The sequence below is a fragment of the Pan paniscus genome, chromosome 19 (genome assembly GCF_029289425.2).
Source record: "Pan paniscus chromosome 19, NHGRI_mPanPan1-v2.0_pri, whole genome shotgun sequence".
Lineage (NCBI taxonomy): Eukaryota > Metazoa > Chordata > Mammalia > Primates > Hominidae > Pan > Pan paniscus.
The window spans coordinates 89,646,334-89,669,197 of NC_073268.2; the positions used below are offsets into that span (position 1 = coordinate 89,646,334).

Consider the following 22,864-nt stretch of genomic DNA (forward strand, 5'->3'; position numbering starts at 1 on the left):
AGGCAGGCAGGTTGCCTGAACTCAGGAGTTCGAGACCAGCCTGGGAAACATGGCAAAACCCTGTCTCTACTAAAAATACAAAACAATTAGCTGGTGTGGTGGTGCGCCTATAGTCCCAGCTACTTGGAAGGCTGAGGCATGAAAATCTCTTGAATCCGGGAGTGGCAGATGGCAGAGGTTGCAGTGAGCCGAGATTGTGCCATTGCACTCCAGAGAGACTCTGTCTCCAAAAAAAGAATAGAACTGATCACTCCTATTTTTTAGAAGAGTAGAGACCCTCCTAAAATCAATCTTAAAATAGCAACAGCAGCAAATGAACTCTAGTGCTTCCCAGAATTTAATGTGCGTGCCGCACCTGGGGAATCTTAAAATGCAGATTCTGATTCATCAGGTCTGGGGTGAGGTCTGAGTTTCTGCATGTTTAGCAACCGCTGAGTGATGCTGAGGCTGCCGGCATAAGCACTGCTCTCAGCCACTCCAGGAACTGGTGCATCCAAAAGCCCTGCACTAACCCGGCTTCACAAGGGGAAGATGCAACTATAATAAGGGTGGCCGTGGTGATGTTGTTACTAGGAGGAGTGGTTATTGAGCAGTTACTCTGCATCAGATGCTCCATGCCACTGTGGTAGAACAGAAGGAAAATCTATCCAGCCTTGCAGGATTTTCCTAATCTCTCTCCGAGAGTCAACAGGGAAGGAGGAAACAGAATATAAGAGGATTAACATTTTCTTTGCAATATGTCTCACTGCCCCATTTGATAGACGAAGTAACTGAGGCTGGAAAAGCTTTGGTAGCTTGCCGAGGTCCCATAACTCACAAGCAGCAGGGCCAGGATTCCAGCCGAGGTGTGCTCTGGCTTTCAAGACCATGGTAATTTGAACACAGCCTCTCATGAGACAGGGAGACAGAGGCAGAGAGAGCAGTGCATACCAGGCAGGACCAGACAAGCAGGCACCAGGGCGCGAGGCGGAATTCCACATCCTGCCTGTGACGCCCAAGACAGTCTCCTAGGCAAAACTGGGGAACTTCATGGAGAAGTTTCTAGGCCTGCTCACCATTCTTCTACCTCACCCTTGTCGTATTCCTGGAGCCTGAGAGAAGAGGGTCCCCTGGCCTTGTCAGCCCCATGAGAGGGGGCAGCAGGAGAACAGGGTCCTAGGTGGTGGCCTCTCTGCTTTACAGAGCAGGAAACTGAGGCCTGGAGAGGGGAGGGGAACACCTGAAGGTCTCACCAGTGGGCAGGGCAGGGTTCTCGGGCTTGCGACCTGGGCAGTCACCCTGGGCCCCACGCCTAGAAGGGCACCACCCTTGGTGTAATACTTCTCCGCCGCCATCTTGAAATTCTGATTAATTTTTTAACACCACATTTTCTTTTCTTTTTTCTTTTTCTTTTTCTTTGTTTGAGAGAGAGTCTCACTCTGTCGTCTAGGCTGGAGTGCAGTGGTGCAATCTCGGCTCACTGCAACATCTGCCTCCCCGGCTCAAGCGATTCCCTTGCCTCAGCCTCCCGAGTAGCTGGGATTACAGGTGCCCACCACCACACCTGGCTAATTTTTGTATTTTTAGTAGAGACAGGATTTTGTCATATTGGCCAGGCTGGTCTTGAACTCCTGACCTCAGGTGATCCACCCACCTCAGCCTCCCAAAGTGCTGGGATTATAGGCGTGAATCACCGAGTCCTGCAGCATTTTCATTTTGCACCGGACCCCGCAAAAGATGCCGCTGGTCCTGCCAGTGGGTTAGAGAACATGTCAGGGCTATACCCCCTTTCAGAGCTGCTCCTGGAGGCCAGGGCCTGAGCACTGAGCGAGACAGAGCCAACTCTGGGCAGGCTGCTGCAAGCCCCAACCTCCAGGCAGCGGGAGCCTGGCGGACTGGAAAACAAAAGAAAACTTCAGGAGAGGCCAGGAGGGAGGAAGGACCTTCTGAGACGGCAAGAGATGTGCCAGAATTGTGCCTGAGCGAGCTGGGGAACAGATCCCAAGTCCTACTCTCTTGTCTGTAGTGACAGATGAATGAGTTGGCCGGGGCTCGGGAGGGGGAGGACAGGGGCCAGCTGTCTTCAGGGCCCTGGCCTCTCCAAGGAAACCTCCACCCCCACCACACCCAAACCCCGAGGGCTGGGCAGATGCATGGCGCCCAGCTATGCCAGCCTGTCCCAGGGGCTCTGGGGAATTTAAGCCAAGTCCTTCACTTTGATTTTGGGTTGGCCAAAGGAGAAGGAAAAGGCCAAGTGGATTGGATTCAGAAGCTCCAGCCTGGCCTGCAAGTTCCAGCTCAGACAAGAGGCCTCCCTCCAGCTCCCCATCCCCCACCACTGGTTACTCAGGCCTGGTGGAGACCAAAGCCAGCCAGACATGCATTCCTCTGGGCCACTGTCCTATGCCCAGAAGACAGGTGCTGGCATCAGACAGGGCTGAGGAAGGAATGCTGGGATGGAGGCAGGACAGAAGAGAGACTTCATCAGCCCAGCACATTCTAGGAAGACAGCGATGGAATGGGAGGCTTCTCTGGAGACCTGGGGACAGGCCTGAGGTTGTCTGAGCCCCAGGGGCTGGTCTTCGATGTGGACCCCAGAGGGTTTCCTGATTTATCCATGAGCTTGGACCTGCTGTGCTGAGGACAGAGGGGCAGTGTTCAGTCTCCTTGGGTGGCGTCTTCACCCTGTGGCCCCTTCTCCATCTTGGCCTGCGCAGGGGGCCCAATCAACAGAACCCAACACTAGCTGGGGGGGGTGTAAAATCCAAAAAGAACCTTTGCAATATCAGACAACTGGTGAACATTGCCAGCATGAGCATCTTGTATATTTTGAACCAACTCTACCAGCCCATTTTCTAGTTGCTAGGATGGTCACCTCCAAACTCATGGGGGTTGTTGAAAGGATTCGATGTGTTAATATATGTGAGGCGCTTAGAACACAGACTGGGAAGGGGATAGGCTTTATATAAATGGTGGTTATTACCTTATTTCCTCTAAATGCACATTGTTTTCATTTTCATATCTCTGGAGTCAGAATGTATTTTGTGGATTAAATGGCAGCATTTTTTTTTTCTTTCTTGGCGGCACATAAAATAACATGCCTTATAATTGATGTGTCTTAGGTTCAGTCAAATATGGGATGAAAAGGAACACTGTATTCTTAAGACTGCATCTTTCAGCGACGCCTCCTTCCATGTGAGTTGAGTCCTGGGGTGCTCCTCAGCTCCCCTACCCACGTGGAAACAGGCACAGAGGCCCCAGAGAGCATGAGGCCCCAGGGAGCAGAGACCCCAAGGGCATAAGGGATAAGCACAAAGTCCTGGGCCAAGGGTGTCCAGGTTGGCTGAGCCCTAGGCGGACAGGTCAGGAGCACAGTGGGCAGTGGGTGGGACAGGTCCCTAACAGAGCCCCTCGGGCTCACATAGTAATTCCAGTGCTGGGTCAGCCACGTTCCCAAATCATACATCAGACAATCTTCCCACCAACCCTCGAGTGTGAGGATGTTTTGTTTGTTTAAAACCCACATTTGGCCGAGCGCAGTGGCTCACACCTGTAATCCCAGCACTTTGGGAGGCCGAGATTGGGCGGATCACGAGATCGGGAGTTCGAGACCATCCTGGCTAACACGGTGAAACCCCGTCTCCACTACAAACACAAAAAAAATTAGCCAGGCGTGGTGGTGGGCGCCTGTAGTCCCAGCTACTCGGGAGGCTGAGGCAGGAGAATGGCGTGAACCCGGGAGGCGGAGCTTGCAGTGAGCCGAGATCGTGCCACTGCACTCCAGCCTGGGCGACAGAGCGAGACTCCGTCTCAAAAACAAAACAAAACAAAACCAAACGAAAAAACACCACATTTAACAGATGAGGAAACTGAGGCTAGGGAAAGGCTAAGTCATCTGGCCAAGGTCATTTAGCCAAGCAGGCAGAACTAGGCCACGTTACAGGCCAGCCTGAGAATATGGCCTCCTCAGGAGCACAGAGAGGAGGCAGGGGGGCCAGGATGCCACCCAGCACACACCGTGGCTGAGAACACAGGCTCTGCGCCCAGTTCCTGAGTCCGTTCCTGAATCCAGCACTCATAAGCCATGCTACTCTGGGCAAGCTGCTGGGCTCTCTGTGCCGGTTTCCTGGTCCATATAATGGGAAAATATGCTTCCTCCTAGACGCCTGAGAGGATTGGAGGGGCAGATCCACAGACAGCATCTAGATTGACATTGCACCTGCAAAGGCTCAGTCACTGTGAGCTCTTATGATGCCCTGAGTTCTGGGGAACCCCAAAAGCTCCTGATCCGGGAGCTGACCTGCAGGTTCCCCTAACCCCACTCATGGGCCTTGAGTGTCTGGGGCTGGTGTGGCATAGGAGAGCTAAACTGACCACCTGGGACGGGCCCAGAGAGCCACACCCCTAAACCAGCAGCCAGTTCTGGGGTCAGGAGAGCTAGGGAAGTGGCCGTCTGTGCTGCTCATGGGGCAGCCCAAGGCTGGTCACTCCTCCTCCCTGATTCCCAGCCCTGCAGAGGATATTCAAACTCACCACACTTCAGAGAGGTGCTGGGGCACACGAGAGGAAGTGTGGCCCCCTTCCAAAGCCACACCCCAGAGACTGGCTCATCAGCCACCCCCTCCCACCCCTGGCAAAGGCTGGTGGCTACCCAGATGTGGATCTGGGGTGTCCATGCCCAGACCCCCCTGGACGTGAGCTGGAGAAGCCAGATCATGGGTCCAGCTGTTCTGCAGCTCTCCCACCTCCCAATTCTGCTGATTCCTACATGGGGGATGGTGCCAAGGAGGGTCCAGAGAACTCAGTCCTGCCAGAGACTGGCCAGCAGCTGCAGTGGGTGGAGCCTGCGGAGGGGGCAGGAAAGCCAGGCTCCTGAGCTCGCATCTCACTTGCCTTTCTTGGCTGCACATCCTCCTCTATAAAGTGAGGTAGCCCTTTGTAATCTGACCTTAGTAATTCTCCTTGTTCCCTACCATTTTAGCTCAGATACGGGCCCTTAGGGAGGCTCCAGAATCTGGAGCCAAAGGAGGGTGCTGGGAAGAAAGACCACAAGCCCCAGACGCATCTGCCTGTCCCACATGTGCTTAGATGATTCACCGTGGTTTAAGCTGCTGTTTCCCTCCTGACGCTTGCATAGCTTCTATGAGATGGTTGCTGCCCAGGAATGCAAGTGACCCTGAGTGTAAGCACCTGAGGGCAGAAGCCACTCGGGGTGTGGCCAGGTACACTTTGGCCTTAGTGATTAGATATGACCAAGGTGCGTATTTGCTGCCTATAATTGCTGCTTGGTAGCAGTAAGGATGAAAAAGAAGACCCCAGCATTTCCTAGGGAAGATGGGGGCCCCTCCCATCCTACAAGACTCAGCTTCTATGTTACCTCCTCCTCTGGGGCAGCACCTCAGGTCATCCCTCTGGACTCCCAAATCACCTGTCCTATAGGACCAACCACAGGCTTGCTGCCTTCACTTGACCGTGAGCAATTTGAGGGCAGGGACCTGCCTTAGACTGGGCTGGATCCTGGGCACCTCACTTAGTATACAGGTGGTGCTTAGTAAGTGCATGAGAAGCAAAAGAGGTTCACGGTTTTGGTTATCCATTGGCTCATGGGGGTTACTTTGGAGCTTCTAGAAAAGCTCCTTCTCCCAGGAAGGAGGGCTCTGGGCTGGATTTTCTTTCCTTTTCTTTTAAGTCAGGACAGGAGGGGCAAGAGCCTCCTGAAGGAAGAAGTGAAGAATGAGTGCTGGTCAATACCAACCCCCCACCAGGTGCAAGGCCATCACCACGTTCAAGTTCATGTGTTAACTGAGCTTTGCTGTAGCGCTCTGCAGTTGCAGCAGCCGACTCGGAGTCCATGGGCAGAAGTAGCTCAGCTCAGCCACCACCATGACACCTAGACTCGGGCCCTAGGAGAAGCACCTTCTCTTCAAACCTTTATGCCAGGCCTTCTCAAAGTGGGCTCCCTGGACCAGCAGCAGTGGCAGCGACACCTGGGAACTGTCAGAAATGCAAATTCCCAGGCCCCTCCCAGACCCACTGCTTCAGAAGCTCTGGGAATGGGGCCCAGGAATATGCATTCTAACAGGTCCCCAAATGGTGCTCAAGTATGAGACCCACTGCTCTAGGCCACTCCCTCACCTCCATCAAGAGGCAGGTGACACTTGGGCTCCCAGAATGTGGCTCCTGATGCCTCAGATGGAAGGGCACCCTCTCATCCCTCCCATCCCGCCCTCCTCCCTCCTCAACCCCCAGGTTCCCCCAGGGCCTGGAACTATGAGGGGCCTAAGTGTCCTCCCTCTCTCTGCCAGCATCTAGGAGGCATGGCTGTGCCTCAGCTTGGACTCAGCCTGGGCTCTAAGGACCCAGGACCCCTCAAGCTCTTTCTCAGCAGAGGCCTAATCCCTAAACCCTGGGGCCGGACATTCCAAGTTCCTGGAGACACAATAAGTCCTAACATTCCCGGGGAGGTGGCAGGCCTGGGGGCACAGACAATGGGCCTTGTGTTCGTCCCCACGCCTTCCTGCTTCAAACCAGGGCTCTGCAAGGGAGGCTGAGCTGTCAAAAGCACCACTGTCCACCCCACTGGTCCTGCTTGCCTTTGCCCAAGGCCCAGGCTGAGGCTGGCAACCCCTTAGCACACCGCCCCCTCCCTGAAGCAGAACGGTGTTCCTTCTTCTTGGTGGTTTCCAGCACTTTCTAGGTTCTTCATCCACCAGGGCCTGAGGAGGAAGGGGTTAAATGCCAACACCTCCCTTCTCTGTCTTCGTGGGGCTCTGGGACAGAGGAGCATGGGCAGTGGACAGAGCTCTCCAGCCACCTGAAGCCACAGCCAGAAGCGCCTCCTCTCTGGGGCTGATTTCTCTTCATTAGAGCAATCACATCAACACTGACAGCCGCGTATTTATTACTGTCCCGACGACTACCATTTTTCACCCAGTGATGCGCAGGCGGATAATGAGCTTGGAGCCCAGCTAATGAGGAACTCCCCTCGGCCCTCCTTGGCAGCTCAGGCCCCACGATGGTCTGCCGGCCAACCCGCTCTCTGCCTGTAGACACTACACCGGGGCACAGAAAGGAACTCCAAATGGGGAAGTCAAGGGTCACCAGGCTGAGCCAGCCAGAGCTGTCCAAAGCCAACACGCACATTGCCCGTGGGGAAGAGACTTTGGGGTTGACTGAGCAATCAGGTCTGAGCACCGGGCACCGTCTCAGGGTAGAAGCCCCTCTTCCATTCTGGGTTCCGAGTCCTCAAGCCAGGGCAGCCAGAGACAAACATCAGGGATGGGCAGGTGGGCTGCCGGCCAGGAACCCCAGGGGAATGGGTGAGCAGGTGGGCTGCCAGCCAGGAACCCCAGGGGAATGGGTGAGCAGGTGGGCGGCCAGCCAGGAACCCCGGGGAACTGGGTAAGCAGGCGGGCTGCTGACCAGAAACCCTGGTGGGGGGCTGGGTGGATGTTTTGGGAGGAGGTGCTTGAACCTAATCAAGAACATTTCCTTAGTGATGCATGGGGAAGGCAAGGTGCTTGCAGCTGTATGGGGCACCAGCCACACACAGTAAGGACCTACTTTGCAAGGGGCTGGTCTTCTGGGAGCCTCAGCTCTTCTGGAAGGTACCCACACATCTAAATGAAAAAGGCCCCTGGGCGGTGGATATAGTGATCCCAGAGCCCAAACCTCTGACTAAGAGAGTCTTCAAGCCCTCAACTAGTCTCCAAATAAGACCCCACTGCTGGTGTTGATTGGCTTGCCTGGTCCAAATTAAGAGGGGGAGGTGGGAGGGCCCAAGAAGAAGACAGGAGACAGGTCCTCTAATGGTTTGGAGCAGTTTGGGTGAAGCTGAAGAAGAACCCAGACTACCACCCAATCACCCAAGCAGCAGGGTCCCCTTGGGAGGGGCAACAGCCGTATCCTCACTCCTACCACCCTTGAAGGCATGGCCATAGGCCAGCCATAGCAGATAGGCAGTGTGATGGTTAATATTCAGTGTCAACTTGATTGGATTGAAGGATGCAAAGTATGGTTCTTGGGTGTGTCTACGAGGGTGTTGCCAAAGGAGGGTATAACATTTTTGTCAGTGGATTGGCAGAGGCGGACCCACCCTCAGTCTGGGTGGGCACCATCTAGTCAGCTGCCAGCATGGCTAGATTAAAGCAGGCAGAGGAACACGGAAGAACTTGACTTGCTGAGTCTTCTGGCCTCCATCTTTCTCCCCGTGCGAGAGGTTTCCTGCCCTTGAACATCGGACTCCAAGTTCTTCAGCTTTTGAACTCTCAGATTTACACCAGTGATTTTCCAGGGGCTCTCAGACCTTTGGCCACAGACTGAAGGCTGCACTGTCGGCTTCCCTACTTTTGAGGTTTTGGGACTTGGACTGACCTCCTTGCTCCTCAGCTTGCAGATGGCTTACTGTGGGACTTCACTTTCTGACCGTGTGATCCAATACTCTTAATAAACTCCCCTTCATATACACATCTGTCTCGTTAGTTTTGTCCCTCTAGAGAACCCTGACTAATACAGGTAGAGTGACTCAACTATGTTTGAGGTCCAACTGCTTTAGAAAACAGCACAGAAAATTTTAAACACAAACAGCTTAAATATATACATGTAAAGCATCTTAGAATCTTACAGATGCTGTGACTCATTCAAGTCTTTCGAGACCAGATTTTGACGTATGTTCTAAGGGGTCCAGGAAGCCATGGGGACGACAAGCTACATCTTCCAGCAGCATCGACCAGCTTTAACATATCCTTTGTGTGTTGGGATAGAATTTAGATAGCCCATGGAGTAGAATGCACATATTCACACATTTTAAAACTAAAATAGGCTGGGTGTGGTGGCTCACACCTGAAACCACAGCACTTTGGGAGGCAGCGGCAGGAGCATCACATGAGGTCAGGAATTCAAGATCAGACTAGGCAACAGAGCAAGACCCTCTATCTACAAAAAAATAAAATGATTAGCTGGGTATGGTAGTGCACACCTGTGGTCTCAGCTACTTAGGAGGCTGATGTGGGAGGATCGCTTGAACCTAGGAGGTTGAGGCTGCAGTCAGCTCTTATTATGCCACCGCCCTCCAGCCTGGCTGACAGAAACCGACATCTCAAAAAATATAAAATTAAATATAAAATAAAATTTAGAAATATATAAGGAAAAGGTCATGGATAGTAGGTGGTTTCAGGCTGCATGGCCGGATACCCCAGGGCATGTGTCCACCCTCCTTACCATGAGTGGAACATCATAGAAGAGTTTGGAAAAGCTGCATTTACCTTCCCATTTTTTTCCCAATGAGGACACTTGTGGCCACACAGGCTAAAAGGCCTGGCCCAAAAGGACCTAATAAGACTCTTCCGTTGTGGCCTCTGAGGCCCACACAGAGTCATGAACTTGTTATATTCTCTCTCTGACTTCACTATTACCTCCATAGCACCCTTAAAAGAGTTAAGTGCGTTAATTCAAGAAATAATTTACGTCTAGTACCTCAGTCCTTGTGGATGAAGGGTTATTATCTAAACTCAAGGAGTTCACAATTAAAGAAATCAGTTACACACAGATATTAAAAGATAATTCAGAATCAACAAGGCCAAAGTGCCCAGCGAGACATCTAGACTGGAACAACTGGGAGGAGGAGTCCCAGCTGGAAGTCAGGGACGGCTTCACGCTAGACTTTTTGGGGTCAGTGGAGAGGAGAGCAGGGGTTCGAAAGGGGAGAAAGGAAGGTGCTATTGGGCTGGCAGGGTGGGGAGGGCAGTGTGAGCCTGGTGGAAGGCTGGCGTGGGGACAGGTGGAGGCGAGATTGCAGTGGCAGGTAGGGCCAGATTGTGGAGAGTTTGCCGTTGGGGCCACAGCTGTGGGGAAGCTACCAGGGTTCTAAGAGCAAGGGCGTGATAATGCTGGGGTCTCAGCATCCAGACCCCATCACTAAGACCCTATGGACATCAAGAGGGGGCTCCAAGTGTCCTTACAGAAAGAAGAGGCCAGCCCAGGGTGCCCCCTGTGTCCTCCTCCTGTGCCCACCCAAGCTAAGGAGAAGTCTGTGGTCAAATGAGCCTACCCTGGGTCCACCAGCCCAAAGCAGCATGGCAAACAGTTCCTGAATGTGGGTATCTTGGCCAAATCTAAGGCAATGGCCTGGGAGGCAGCTGACCTGCATTCATCATCTCTTTCTTACGAGTCAAGCGACCTTGGCAAGTTACTTAATATTTCTGAACTTCCATACTAACAATGTTAATAACATTAATACTTTCTGGCCAACCTCCTTCATAGACTGGGGTGAAGAGCAAATGCGATGTCTATGAAAGCTACCCACATACATTTGAGATTTTATGGCAGGATCCAATAAATACATTCACCTTAAGGCTGAACAGCTGATAATAGCTTAATAGGTGGGTTCTCTGTGCCATATTTGCATTTTAAGCTGGAGACAGAGAATGTCTTAACCAAATCAATAAATCCTTAACAGCAGAAGTTTAGATGCCACTGGCAGGTGTGTGAAAGACAAAAGGAACAAAAGCTGTCGGGGCAGGGGCACCTGTCAAACTGCAGGCCCCAAACGGACCTTGCTTCCAAGATAAAGATACTAAGGACAATGACATGACAAACACTTATTCAGTGTTTATGATACACAGAACACTGTGTCCTAAAAGCTTAGCACAGCTCGTTAAACCCTGTCACAACCCAACTGTTATCCCCGTTTTACAGATGAAGAAACTGAGGCATAGACAGGGTGTGTAACTCATCCAAGGTCACCCAGGCAGTAAATGACAGGTAGGATTTGAGCTCAGGGCGTCACCCGCATTTCAGGTTTCTATTTTTTTTTTTGAGACAGAGTCTCACTCTGTACCCCAGGCTGGAGTGCAGTGGCACCATCTCAGATCACAGCAACCTTCGCCTCCCAGGTTCAAGCAATTCTCCTGCCTCAGCCTCTCAAGTAGCTGGGATTACAGGCACGTGCTACCATGCCCAGCTCACTTTTGTATTTTGTATTTTTAGATGGGGTTTCACCATGTTGGCCAGGCTGGTCTCGAACGCCTGTCCTCAAGTGATCCGCCTGCCTCTGCCTCCCAAAGTGCTGGGATTACAGGTGTGAACCACTGCGCCCGGCCCATTTCAGGTTTCTTGGTGCTCTCTGCTGTCCCGTCTGGGCCCCTGCTGCCACTTTCTGCACTGGCTCTCACAGCTCGAAGCAGCAAATGAAGCATCAGCTCCAGATTCATAATTAACTCACATTATGTGGTGACAGCCCAATTGTTCAGGTGCCCAGTGATATTTTTGACCTTTACTCAGATTCTGGGCCTCCCAGATCTGTACCTCCAGGGAGGTGCCCAGGGAAGGGGGAAATTTCCAGAGTCCTGGCTTTACGAGGCCCTTGAGAGTCACTGGTGTCCGCCCCAGATGCCAAATTCCCTGAATGAGCCTCGTTATGGCAAATAATATTTCCTTCCGGTAGGACTGTCACATCATCAAAATTTCATCACCCCTCTGGGTCACTAATAGCTTCCTACATGGCATCAAACTTTAATTGCCTTTCTTCCCCTCATCCTCCCCACCCTCACACCTCGTTCAATTTAGAAGGCATTTGTGTGGCTCAGTTACTGGCAAGCCAGTTCTGAATGCCCCAAATGACCTTAAGGGAACTCCTCAAATAGCTTTGGGGCATCCCAACCCCAGAGAGAGATGGAGACAAGGAGGAGAGCAGAAGACCTTCAATATTCTGCCAAGTTAAGGCCTCGTGAGGACACAGCCAGGGTGGAGGCAAGAGCCAGGAGGATCAGGAGGAGGAGGAGGAAAAGGAAGAGGAGGAGGAGGAGTTCCAAGGCCTCTTTCCAAACTCTACCCCCCTCCCTGGACCAGCCCGTCTTCAAACAGTACAACTGTCTGGGCATCTCCCTGGAGAATAGCTGTCTCTTCTTGGGAAGACAGTGACGTATGCCGTGGAAGCCAAAGGCAGCCTGGAGCAGTGGAAAGAGGACAGATGTTGGGACCAGAGAGGCCTGGGTTCAAATCCTGACTCCTCAACTTCCCCACTAGAAGGCCTTGGGTGGTTAATCTCTCAGCCTCACTTTATCCACATGTCAGAGTGATAGGGAGGACTGAGCCAGACGATGGTTGTAATGCACCCTGCCATGTCTGACAAGCAGAACTGTGCACCAAACGTGAGCTCAGGATGGAAGGGAAGACAAAAAGATTCTAAACTGGGGAAGAAGCAAAAGAAAATGGGGTGAGCCACGTTCGGCAGCTCATGCCTGCAATCCCAGCACTTTGGGAGACTGAGGTGGGCGAGTCACTTGAGGTCAGGAGTTTGAGACCAGCCTGGCCAACATGGTGAAACCCCGTGCCTACTAAAAAATTGGTCAGCCGTGGCGGCACGTGCCTGTAATCCTAGCTACTCGGGAGGCTGGGGCAGGAGAATCACTTGAACTTGGGAGGTGGAGGTTGCAGTGAGCTGAGATCGTGCCACTGCACTCCAGCCTGGGTGACAAAGCAAGACTCTGTCTCAAAAAAAAAAAAAAAAAAAAAAAGAAAAGAAAAGAAAAGAAAAAGGTGAGAAGATGTGGAAGATATGGGTGAAATATACAGCAAAGATACCAGAGAAGAAAAGCCATCTTAATGCAATCTTAAGGCCATTTGGAGGGGCAAGCACAGAAGTACAAATATAGTTAAAGTCATTTATTAAACAAGTGCTTATGATATGTCAGGCTCCATTCTCACTGCTCTATGTGTATTATCTCATTTAAGCCTTGGAAGGTTTTTCTCCTTGTTTTACAGACAAAGAAACAGAGGTTGAGAATGTTAAGTGACTTAACCCAGAGTGCCACAGATAGCAGCTGACAGAGCTTGAACCCAGGTCAGCCCAATTCTGAGGCACTGATCCTATACATACCACTTCTTAACAGCTTAAGGGGGAATAAAATAAGCCTCCAAACAAGGAAGTAACAGCACAGACTGGGGTTCTGCTTTAGGAATGTGCAAGGTAAAAATGTCTTGTGTAAAGTCACCCTCTGTATGAAATGCAGAGACCACAATGTCTTCTCTGTGGTTATGAAGGAACACTAGGCATTGCCAGTGCATGAGATCCGGTTGTCTTTTTCCAGCACATGAAAGCCTGCACTTCCTAGCTCCCTTGCCATTAGGTGGGACCATGTGATCCACTCTAATGAATGGGCTACAATCAGAAGAAACACAGGCTAAATAATTATTATTATTGTTTTGAGACAGAGTTTTGCTCTGTCGCCCAGGCTGGAGTGCAGTAGCGTGTTCTCGGCTCACTGCAGCCTCTGCCTCCCAGGTTCAAGCAATTCTCCTGCCTCAGCCTCCTAAGTAGCTGGGATTACAGGCATGCGCCACCACACCTGGTTAATTTTTAGTAGAGACAGGGTTTTGCCATGTTGGCCATGCTGGTCTCAAACTCCTGACCTCAGCCTGCCTGCCTCGGCCTCCCAAAGTGCTGGGATTACAGGCATGAGCCACCACGCCTGGAGGGAAATATAAGTGCTGATGCAAGATCTTCCTGTCCCTTTTCCTCTGGAGCATTAATCAAGGACCTTGTATATTTCAAATGGTACATCCATGTATGAATGGCATTACCCCCTAAACCTTCTACCCCTCCTCTCAATTTCCTTCACATCATAAAGTTGGAGTTCAGCTGATGGGGCTTCAGCAGAGACCCAGGGGCTGCCCAACCCAGAGGCCAGGCCTGCTAAGAGGCAGATTCATCTGTCGTGCCAGAATCAGGAAGAGCTGGGAAAATGACCAGAAAATCTGAGCAGGGACTCCTGTCTCAATGGCAACACTACCCCATTCCATGGATGCATCTGCGGGAGCTGCTGGAGGGCGGGGCCCCCACTCTTGAGGTAACTGGCTGCTCAGTGCGCTGAGGGCTACATGGCATGGGGTGTGCTGGATGTACAGAGACCAGAGGCATTTCACAAGTCAATCAGCTCTGGAGATGGGGCGAGAGGCCTGGGAGGAAGCTGGGAGGGGCCAGATGACCGTGGGCTGTATGCCTCCAGTAAGCATTCATTCATTCACTCAGTCTTCATATTATGCTGACTCCTCCTACGTGCCAGGCACTGCCCTAGCGGCTAGAAATATACCAGTGAATGAAACAAAGCCCCTGCCCTCCAGAGACACCAATAATAAACAAACAAGTCAATATATGTCAGCTGGAGCTGAGTGCAATGGAGAAAATGATGCAGAGCGAGGGAGTGGGTGCTGGAAGCTGTCACGTTATAGGGTGCTCCGAGATGGATAAGAGACATTAGGAGGAAGTCCTGGAGGAAACAAGGGTGAACTTTGTAGACATCTGGGTGGTGTGAGCACCATTGATGGAAAGGCAGGAACTTCAAGTGCCAGGTTGGAGGCCTGGTGAGTTCCAGGAACAACAGGCAGTCAGTGTGGGGACAGGAGTGAATGCAGGGGGAGTGAGGAGATGAGGTGGGAGGGGAGGTTCACGTCTGGGGAGCAGAGGGGCAGTGATCAGGACACCCTCCTGGACTGTAATGGACACATTATAAGAACTTAACATTTACAAAGGGCATTTTCAAAGTGATCTGGACAATCTCATTTGATTATCCAAGACAACTCTAAAAGGTAGATAACAATCTTTTTTTTTTTTTTTTTTAACGAGACAGGGTCTCGCTCTGTTGTGTAGGCTGGAGTACAGTGGCGCGATCTCAGCTCACTGCCACCTCCGCCTCCCAGGTTCAAGAGATTCTCCTGCCTCAGTCTCCCAAGTAGTTTGGACTATAGGCTCCCACTACCACGCCCGGCTAATTTTTTCATTTTTAATAGAGATGGGGTTTCCCCATGTTGGCTAGGCTGTTCTCGAACTCCTGACCTCAAGTGATCTGCCGGCCTCGGCCTCCCAAAGTGCTGGGATTACAGGCGTGAGCCACTGTGCCCGGCCGGTAGACACAACTATTTTTAACTTTACTCATTTTACAGATGAGAAAACTGGCTCAGCTCAGCATCGCCCAGTGATGGAGGCAGGATTCAAAGGGGCAGAAGCCACGCTGGGAGCCATTCACCACGTCTGCAGGAGAAGGGTCTCCCCAGGGCTCCCTGGGCTCAGCAAGAGGCTTTTTGGTCCAGACACCAGGCCCAGGGAGTCTGAGGGGACAAGCCCTGCAGTCCCCTCTCTCCCTTCCCCCGGGGATGCTGAGCATCCCTGCTCAACGCTGCTCACTGGCTCTGCCTCCTGCCCAGCACATGGACAGCAGGGGTGGGACACCTAGGGGAGGGGGCACCCGGGGTGTCTCGGCAACCAGCTTGTTTTCCTTTCCATTACAGGCAGTGGGCCGCAGCCGCCAGTTGCTGCTGGCCCATTTGTTGCTATTGGCATCCCAAGGCCCCAAATTATGATGACTAATTCCCACCGCTTTAGGCAGCTCCAGGGCTGTCTGTGGCAACATGCTCCAGGGGGAGTGGGGTAGAAACCCCGCAGGGCGCACACTAACACCCGACATCAATTCCAACTCAGCCTCCTGCCTCCCAGAGGGGCTGGGAGTCCGTAGGGACAGGGAGAGGGTCCCAGCCAATCAGAGGACCCCTTCAACCACAGCTAGATCCTAGGAAAACCAGCTATAAGGGGACAATTTCTTCATCAGCATAAAACATAGCTAACAGCCAGCTGGTGTTGAGCAGTAGTGAGTCCTCCATCATCAAGGGTATGCAAGCAGAGACCAGATGGCCTTGTGGGCAGACGACGGTCCTAGATGACTTTTCGTGTGTCTTTCAAGTCAAATGCAATGATTCCCATTAGTCCTTAGGACAGAAGATAAGCCCATTCTCCCCTCCTTGTTAGCTTACAGCCCGACTGCGTCCTGTGGTACAAAGTCAAATGTGGACCAATATGCAGGTTAACACTTCATTTTAAAGTCAGCCATTCAGGCACTGTTTAAACAGAGGATCGCTGTAAAGAATTTGGCCCCCTTCCCAGCCTCCTTTCCCTTGTAGAACAAGGTTCCTGGCCCCTATGCCGGCCTTCCAGTAGAGGACACGAGGAAGAGGCAGTCGATCAATATTTGCCGAACAAATGCATGAAGCGGGGGTGGGGTGTGTGTGTGGGGGGGTCGAGGGTGGGATTTCCGAGGCAGGTGTCAGGCTGCCAGCGGGATGTAGCCTCTGGGTGGGGGTCCTGACTCTGTTCCTCCCAGGCAGGGGCCATTTTCTGCAGCCAGTGGAAGCACCAAGCTGTATCCCTCATCTAACCACTGCCAGAATGTTCCGGACTCCCCCGCTGAAGCCAAGGGGTACAAAGGGTGAGGGAAAGAGGGGCATGGGAGAGCAGGGACACCCCCATTCCACTCTCGAGTGGGGCTTTTTACAGCTGCGCCCCAGGCAAGCACGACACTCGGCCTCCTGGTAATTAGCAAAAGGCCCTGATCAATAAGTTATTTTTTGCTGTCAGTAATTAATAATTACAGCTTAGCCACACCATGTAATTAAACTTTCATCCCGCTCCCTCGTGTACTGTTGGCTTTTATTGTGATTAGCTCCCAGCACTAAACTTTCTCCCTTTGGAGCCTTTCAGGAGCCTCTAGAGCTGGGGGTTCCAGTCCTCTTTCAGGGTTGTCCCCACTGCCTTGTTCTCTCGGCTCAGATTCCCTTCCTTCTGTTCTCCCCCCAGGCATGATTCTCTTGAAAGAAACTTCTGGAGCAGCTGGCTCGGCCGCTCCTGCCCTTCTCCCAACCTCTCAGGCTGGCCAGGATGACCTCCAGCAGTAATCAAGCTTCCAAGCACATGGGAAATCTCTCGAGACTCTAGTTAAAAGACTTCCAGGCTCACCCAGACGTTTCCAATCAGTGTCTGGGAGCGCAGCCCAAGAATCTGCATTGCTACAACTCCCTGGGAGCTAAGTGCTTGAGGGCCACTCTTTGAGACACAGCGATGTGGCCACGGAAGGAATTTAAAGAAACCTCCTGGGTAAGGAAAAAGAATTCAAGGTCTTATTGGTGGGTGGCAGGGTACCATTCTTCATGGACTTCTAGCTTAATGTTAAAACCGTCATAACAAGAATAATAATTGCCATGTATTAAGTACCTTCTATATGCCAGGCACTGGCTGGGGCCCTGCCCCTGGAATATCTTGAATTCTCCTAGCAATTCTACAAGGCAAGAGCTATTATTGCCAGTGTACAGATGAGGAAACTGAGGCTCTTAGTGGCTAAGAGCCTTGCAGAAGGCCTCTCTGCAGCGAAGCGGCAAAGCCAGATCATGAGAGCCCGTTCTTTCTGCTGCCAAAGCCAATGCTCTTTCTACAACCTCACTGCACTTTGCTTGGGAAATGAGTTTGCATCATGTGACCCATCGGGCATACGGACAATGGTCAAATGTTAGCTTTCAGTATACCCAGGTGATGTCGCTCAGGTCCAGCACCCCCCACCCCCCAAAAAAAACAACCAGGCTAGGCTCAGATAAAATCTGGTGACAGTGGTCGATGTGAAGTTTGTCTCAAGGGAGGAACAATTGTTTCGTCCCTCGTTCTGTGCCATGCCTGGAGAAGCAGGCTTGTGGGCTCAGAAATGACAGTGCTAGTGGCTTCAGCTACCCCCCAAAGGATTAATGTCATGGCCTGAGACTGGAAAAAACTCACTCTCTAACCCCAAAGCAGATAAGAAAGGACCTCATGCCCTAATCCCACCCCCTCCAACACCCAAACCCAGCACTGCCAAGCCTAGGACCACGTTCCCACAATCCTTTGCAAGGCTTGCCACCAGGGACACACATGGCAGGAGAGGGCTCGATGCTGGAAAACACTCTCGGAGCCAGAGAACACGAGCGGAGCAGCAGGGGACCTGGGCAGCCTGACACGCAAAAAGCCAGCAAACAAGAAAGGCAGAGAGGAAGTGAATCAATCACAGAGACTTTCTCTGCTTCTCCAGGGAAGCCCCTCCCGCAGGAGGCGCAGGGACAGGGGGCCACCTGGCCTTAACTTCAGCAGGAGGGGTGGGATCTTGGCCTCAAGTGGATGGCACAGGTGTGGACGTGGGGCAGGAAGGGACACATGAAGACCCCAAAGCAAGGGCCATCAGGTGCCCTGGGGACTCTATAAGGGCCTGGTCCTAGATGAGACAAGAATTGGTGAGCCACCTGCCCAGGGAAATCATACCATTGTTGAAAAGTCTGTAGAGCAATGAAGTTAGAAGGGTCCAGACAGATGCTGGCATCCCATCCCTCCACGCCGTCCAGGCTTTTGGCTAGTAACACTGGTTATCCCAGAGCACAACTGTGAGGCTGCTCCAGGATGAAGGACAACCCATTCCTATTCTGCCAGCATCAGGGTCCTCCTGGGACCCCTCAGAGAGGGGGCCCAGACCAAGGAGACCCCATGCAGCTGGTCCTGGTTTGAGGGAGAGGGGCTCAGAACTCATCTGGTTCCAGACCTGCCTCTGCCCCCAGATCACAGAGTGGCCTTGGGCAAGTCATTTAATGCCATTTGGCCTCAGTTTCCCTATCTGTTAAATGGCTACTAGAATAAGATGACCTCTGAGGTCCTCGCTTGTTCAAAGATTTTATGATGATCATAAAAATAATAACTTTTATTACCCTACATTTATAGGGCTCGTTACAAAATTTCGAAGTGCTTTTATGTAAATTACCTCGTAAAATCCTCCCCTCAGCCCTGTGAGTGAGAGCTGATTATTTTCATCTCTTTGATCTTGGCTCTCTGGATTGCCTGGCGCACGAGGCGGCGTGGGGAGTGGGTTGTAGCCCCCACAGTCCGGACCCCTAGGGTGGGTCTGGCCCCCTCCTGAGCCTGCCAGAGTGAAGGCCTAGCCCTTCGAGTCCTGGAGCTCGGTCCAGGCTTCGTCTCCCTCCGCCCCCAGCAGGCGCCGCTCGGACACCGCTGACACCACTGTCTGGATCGGCGAACCCCAAAGGCGAGGAACCGCCGGTGCAGCCGCCCTTCACCTCGGGGACCTGCCCGGGGACCAGGGGGACGTCTGGGCATCCACCCTCAGGAAGCGGGCAGCGCCGATCACACCTCGGATCCTTCGTAGCACTCCCAAACCCAAAGCCACCAGCCCTTCTCCACCGCGAGGCTGCTCCCGGCAGCCACAGGTCACAGCAGCGAGCGGCCGCACAGACTATCGAGCGAACAGCGGAGGCTGGAGGCAGGGGCGGGGATGCTGGGTATGGGTGGATGGGTAGGAGGGGAGGCCTCAGACCCTCCCTGTGCACCACCCCCCGGTGGGTCCGCAGCTGCACTCGCGACCTCGGCTCCAGGCCCGCGCAGCGAAGCACCCCCAGCCCCAGCGGCTGGCCGAGCAGCCAGGGGCGGGCTCCCGTACGTGGCCAAGCCGGGCAATTGCTCTCCCCGGGCGAGCAACCCGGCACCCAGCGCTCGCCCACCCCACTCCCTCGCCCCGGGGAGGCCATCGCCTGCCCGGCAGGGGCCCTGCCCTTCCCCGCAGACACCGAGCAGGGAACCAGGAGCTCGGTCTGGGAAGCTCGGCGTAGCCGAGCGTGGAGCCCGGCACGGAATGTCGCTCCCCTCCCAAGCCGGCGCAGGGCAGCCACAGCAGACGGGGGGAGGGGAGCGCCCCTCCCACTTCACCTTGGGCTCTTCTCTGCCTCCCCAGGTCGTCCCCACCTTCCCCCATTCGGAAGCCACAAGTCGCGGAGAGACTGCCCCACCCCCAAAAGAGCCCCAAAACTTGGGAGATGGGGTGTCTTGAAACTCCCTGGAGAGGGCTCTGCCACGGCTAAGCCGGGTGTCCAGGAGGCCACCGTGAGGCCGGCGAGCTCCCGCCGCCCCTCCCCCGCCCACTCTCCCAGCCCCCTCCCTGTCCCCACGTGGGGGTCCCTCCTTACCTTGGGCTCTGGCCGCGCGGATCTGATGCAGAGCTAGCAGTGTCCAGATCAAAAGCCCCCACATGGTGACCAGCCTGGAGAGGGGTCCTCGGGGTCTCCCTTCCCTCCGCCCTGTTTTATAATCCTGGTGGGGTCCGATACCCCGTGGCTTCGTCCCAGGAAACAGTCAGTCTACGCGGCTCCGTGCCCCGGGGCGTAATATGCCCGGGAGGGGCAGTGCTTGGCTACCCCAACCCTTCCTCCTCTTCTGTACTAGTCCGAACCCGGCAGCGCGCCCGGAAGGCGAGGGGCGAGCAGGGAGAAAGAGGCCAGGCTGCCCTCTCGGACTAGGGCGCCTCTCTCCCTTAGCACCCCAACTCCGACTTCTCCCAAACAGGGCGGCCTCTGCGATCCGGCCAGGTCGCCGGCCGAGCTCCGGAATAAATGGACAACTTCAGGAAACTTCCTCCCGTGGCCACGTTGCCCGCCCCCTCCCCGCCCCCTGGTTGGGTTCTCCCGGCCGACGCAGTCACCGCCGTTCCAGGCGCCGGGCCCCCGGGACCCGGCCAGAGCCGAGCGCAGTGGCAGACGCGGGTGCGGGGGTTCTTTTAGGGGCGCCGGTTTCGGGGGACGCGGTGAGCATAGCGGTCCGAATCTCCCTGGAGCTGAAGTTTTCTTCTCTCTAACTTTGCAGGCAGCATCTGGCGGGGCCGAACCACCCCCTCTGGGCTCCACCGCCCTCGCGCCGAATCGGGAGACGCCGGGTCTCCTCCGGGGGCGCTGGGGCCGGGCGCGCCCTCGGCTCCGCGCCCAGCCGGCTAGCAAACTTTGCGGGTCCCGGAGCCGGGCGCGCAGCCCTGAGCGCCCATGTCCGCGCCAGCCGCGGGGCGGCGGGGGAGGGTGCTGGGCTTCGCGACGCGGGCTGTCGCCGGCGCCCGGGCGCAGAGCCTCCTGCCGGCCCGAGGATGGAGACCGGCGGCTCTGCCCTCCGCCGCGCCCCGGCCGGAGCTCTCGGGAAGACGCACGGAGAGCCCAGCGGGCAGCCCCGGCTCCGGGGACGCGGCGCCCCTTCGGACGCCCGGCGATCGCCGACCTCTCGGGCCGGAGGAGCAACGGCCGCCCCAGCGCCTCGGCCGCCGCCGCCGCTCGCCGAGCCCGCCGCCCTCCGCTTCCCGGGCTCGGCGTCCAGAGAGCCGCTCCTGCCTGCGCCGAGCCGGAGCTGCGGGGGCAGCGTGAGCCGGGGACGAGCGCGGCGGAGGCGGAGACGCGGAGAGGGGGGCCGAGCGCTACCCCGTGGCCGCGACTGGAGAGCAGCCTGCGCGCCGGGAGGGGCGGCGGCGGCGGCGGCGGCGGCCCCGAGCCAGGCCCGGGAGCGAGCCCCGCAGAAATACAATCCGACTGCGCGGCCGCGGGCGCCCAGCGGCTCTGGGACCCGCCGGGGGGCAGCAGTGCCAACCTTCTGCCGCGCCGGGAGAGATGCGCGCGAGCCCCTCCGCTCTCTGCCCAGCCTTTCCTTCCAGCCTCGCTCGCACCCCTGTCTCAAAGGCCTCATAGGACTCCCAGAGTCTCCTATAGTCGGGAGCCCCCAGCCCCCTTCCGGACATGGAGTGATTGGTGGGGAGGCGGCGGTTGGGAAAAGGGGGTCGGTCAACCGATTGATTCCAGTTTCCCCTTCCCAAGTCAGGCTCTCCAAGGTCTGGAAATGCTCAGGGCGGAGGGGGAGACATCGGGAGGCCTGGGACCTGCAGAAGCCTGAGAAAGTGAAGTTGGTGCCAAGGAGCGTGCGTTCTTTGTTTCTTCTTTTTTCCTTCGGAGCCCAGCTTGTAAAGAGTAGAAGAACCGGACATTGGTGGAGGAATTCAAACAAGAGAGCCCGGAGGCGTCCTCTGCTGTGGCCCAGAGCTAGCGCCTACTCCAAGAAGCTCAGCTGGGGTTAACAGGCTTCAGTTAAAATTTCCCGGGCACTAGGAAAATTTCAGGTGCCTTCGCCTCGGTGGACTCCTTTCCCTGCTAACAAAATTATTAAAAATAAGATTTTGCAACTGCGTTGGCATAAGGAAAAGTATATTAATATTGCATATTAAAACATGTTCTTCAGCCTAAAGCTTTACTTATTTTTTTCTGATTTTTAAAAGAAATCAAAACATTTTCATGGGCCCCAAAAGACTATGGTCCCTGGCACTGGGCCTGCGGTGCTTAATGCAGAAGTCTACCCTGCGTGTCTGATATTTCTTCTGGGAAATAAAGAGCTAGTGAGACCCTCCATCTTTTGCCACAGTGCTTCTCTCTACTCTCTCTCTCGTGGTCCTACTTAGTCTGGTCCCCCACGGCTGCCTAGTCTTTCTGGTCCTTGAAGTCTAGGACTGTCACTCACTGATTGCCAACTCTTTCCCGGGCGCACTCCCACCCCAAGGACACCCCTTGTGATTGCTGTGGAATAGGCATAGCCACCGCAAATATATCGTTACTTATATATTCTCCTTTCACCTGCTTTGGAAGAAGAACCGTAAGCATTTATTAAAAATGTCTGAGAAGCTGGCCTGCCTTGCCTACAGCGTTTCAATCACCTAATTCAAACAACATTTCCCCCTGGCAACCTGCTCCATCCCCAGCTGAAGCCCCTCTGGCTGGCTGATTTGTAAATGCGAGGGCTTTGGGGGCAGGCAGCCTAGATGTGACCAACTCTCCTTCTCCTTGGTGGCCATGTCACTCCCACCTGCTTAATGATGCCCAGATGTGACAGTGCACACCCCCTACATACTCTGAATGTCCCCAGCTGCGAGCTCAGGCCCTTCCCAGACTGTCAGGAAGAGCTCTGGTCTTTAGGGTGCTGTTACTCTGTTCGCTCACAGAGGGGGCCTGAGAGCCGTATTTGCGGGGAACCTCTCCTTCTGTCTCTTAGGCCAGATAGCAGAAAGGGCTGCATCTCCGTTTACATCACAGAGGGTAGGAGTTCGCGTGGACATAAAAGTCTGAAACCTGGGTGGATTCCACCCTGATCGTGCCCAATTCCCAGAAGTCCAGCAGGCAGGAATGTGAGCTCCACGTGCCTAGGGCCTCGAATAGCATCGTTCCCTTATTAAGAGGAGGCCTC

General features: G+C 54.3%; 1 protein-coding gene across 2 annotated transcripts in view; it reads right to left on the bottom strand.

Moving 5' to 3' along the window:
• Positions 1-20,924, bottom strand: part of SDK2 (sidekick cell adhesion molecule 2) — a 316,025-nt gene extending 295,101 nt beyond the window's left edge. For both annotated transcript variants that reach the window (XM_008965925.4, XM_003813355.5), the window contains exon 1: positions 19,792-20,924. In XM_008965925.4, coding sequence (XP_008964173.3) covers positions 19,792-19,855 — 64 coding nt within the window. In that variant the 5' untranslated portion in view covers positions 19,856-20,924. The remainder of the gene's footprint in view (positions 1-19,791) is intronic.
• Between the last annotated feature and the right edge of the window lie 1,940 nt (positions 20,925-22,864).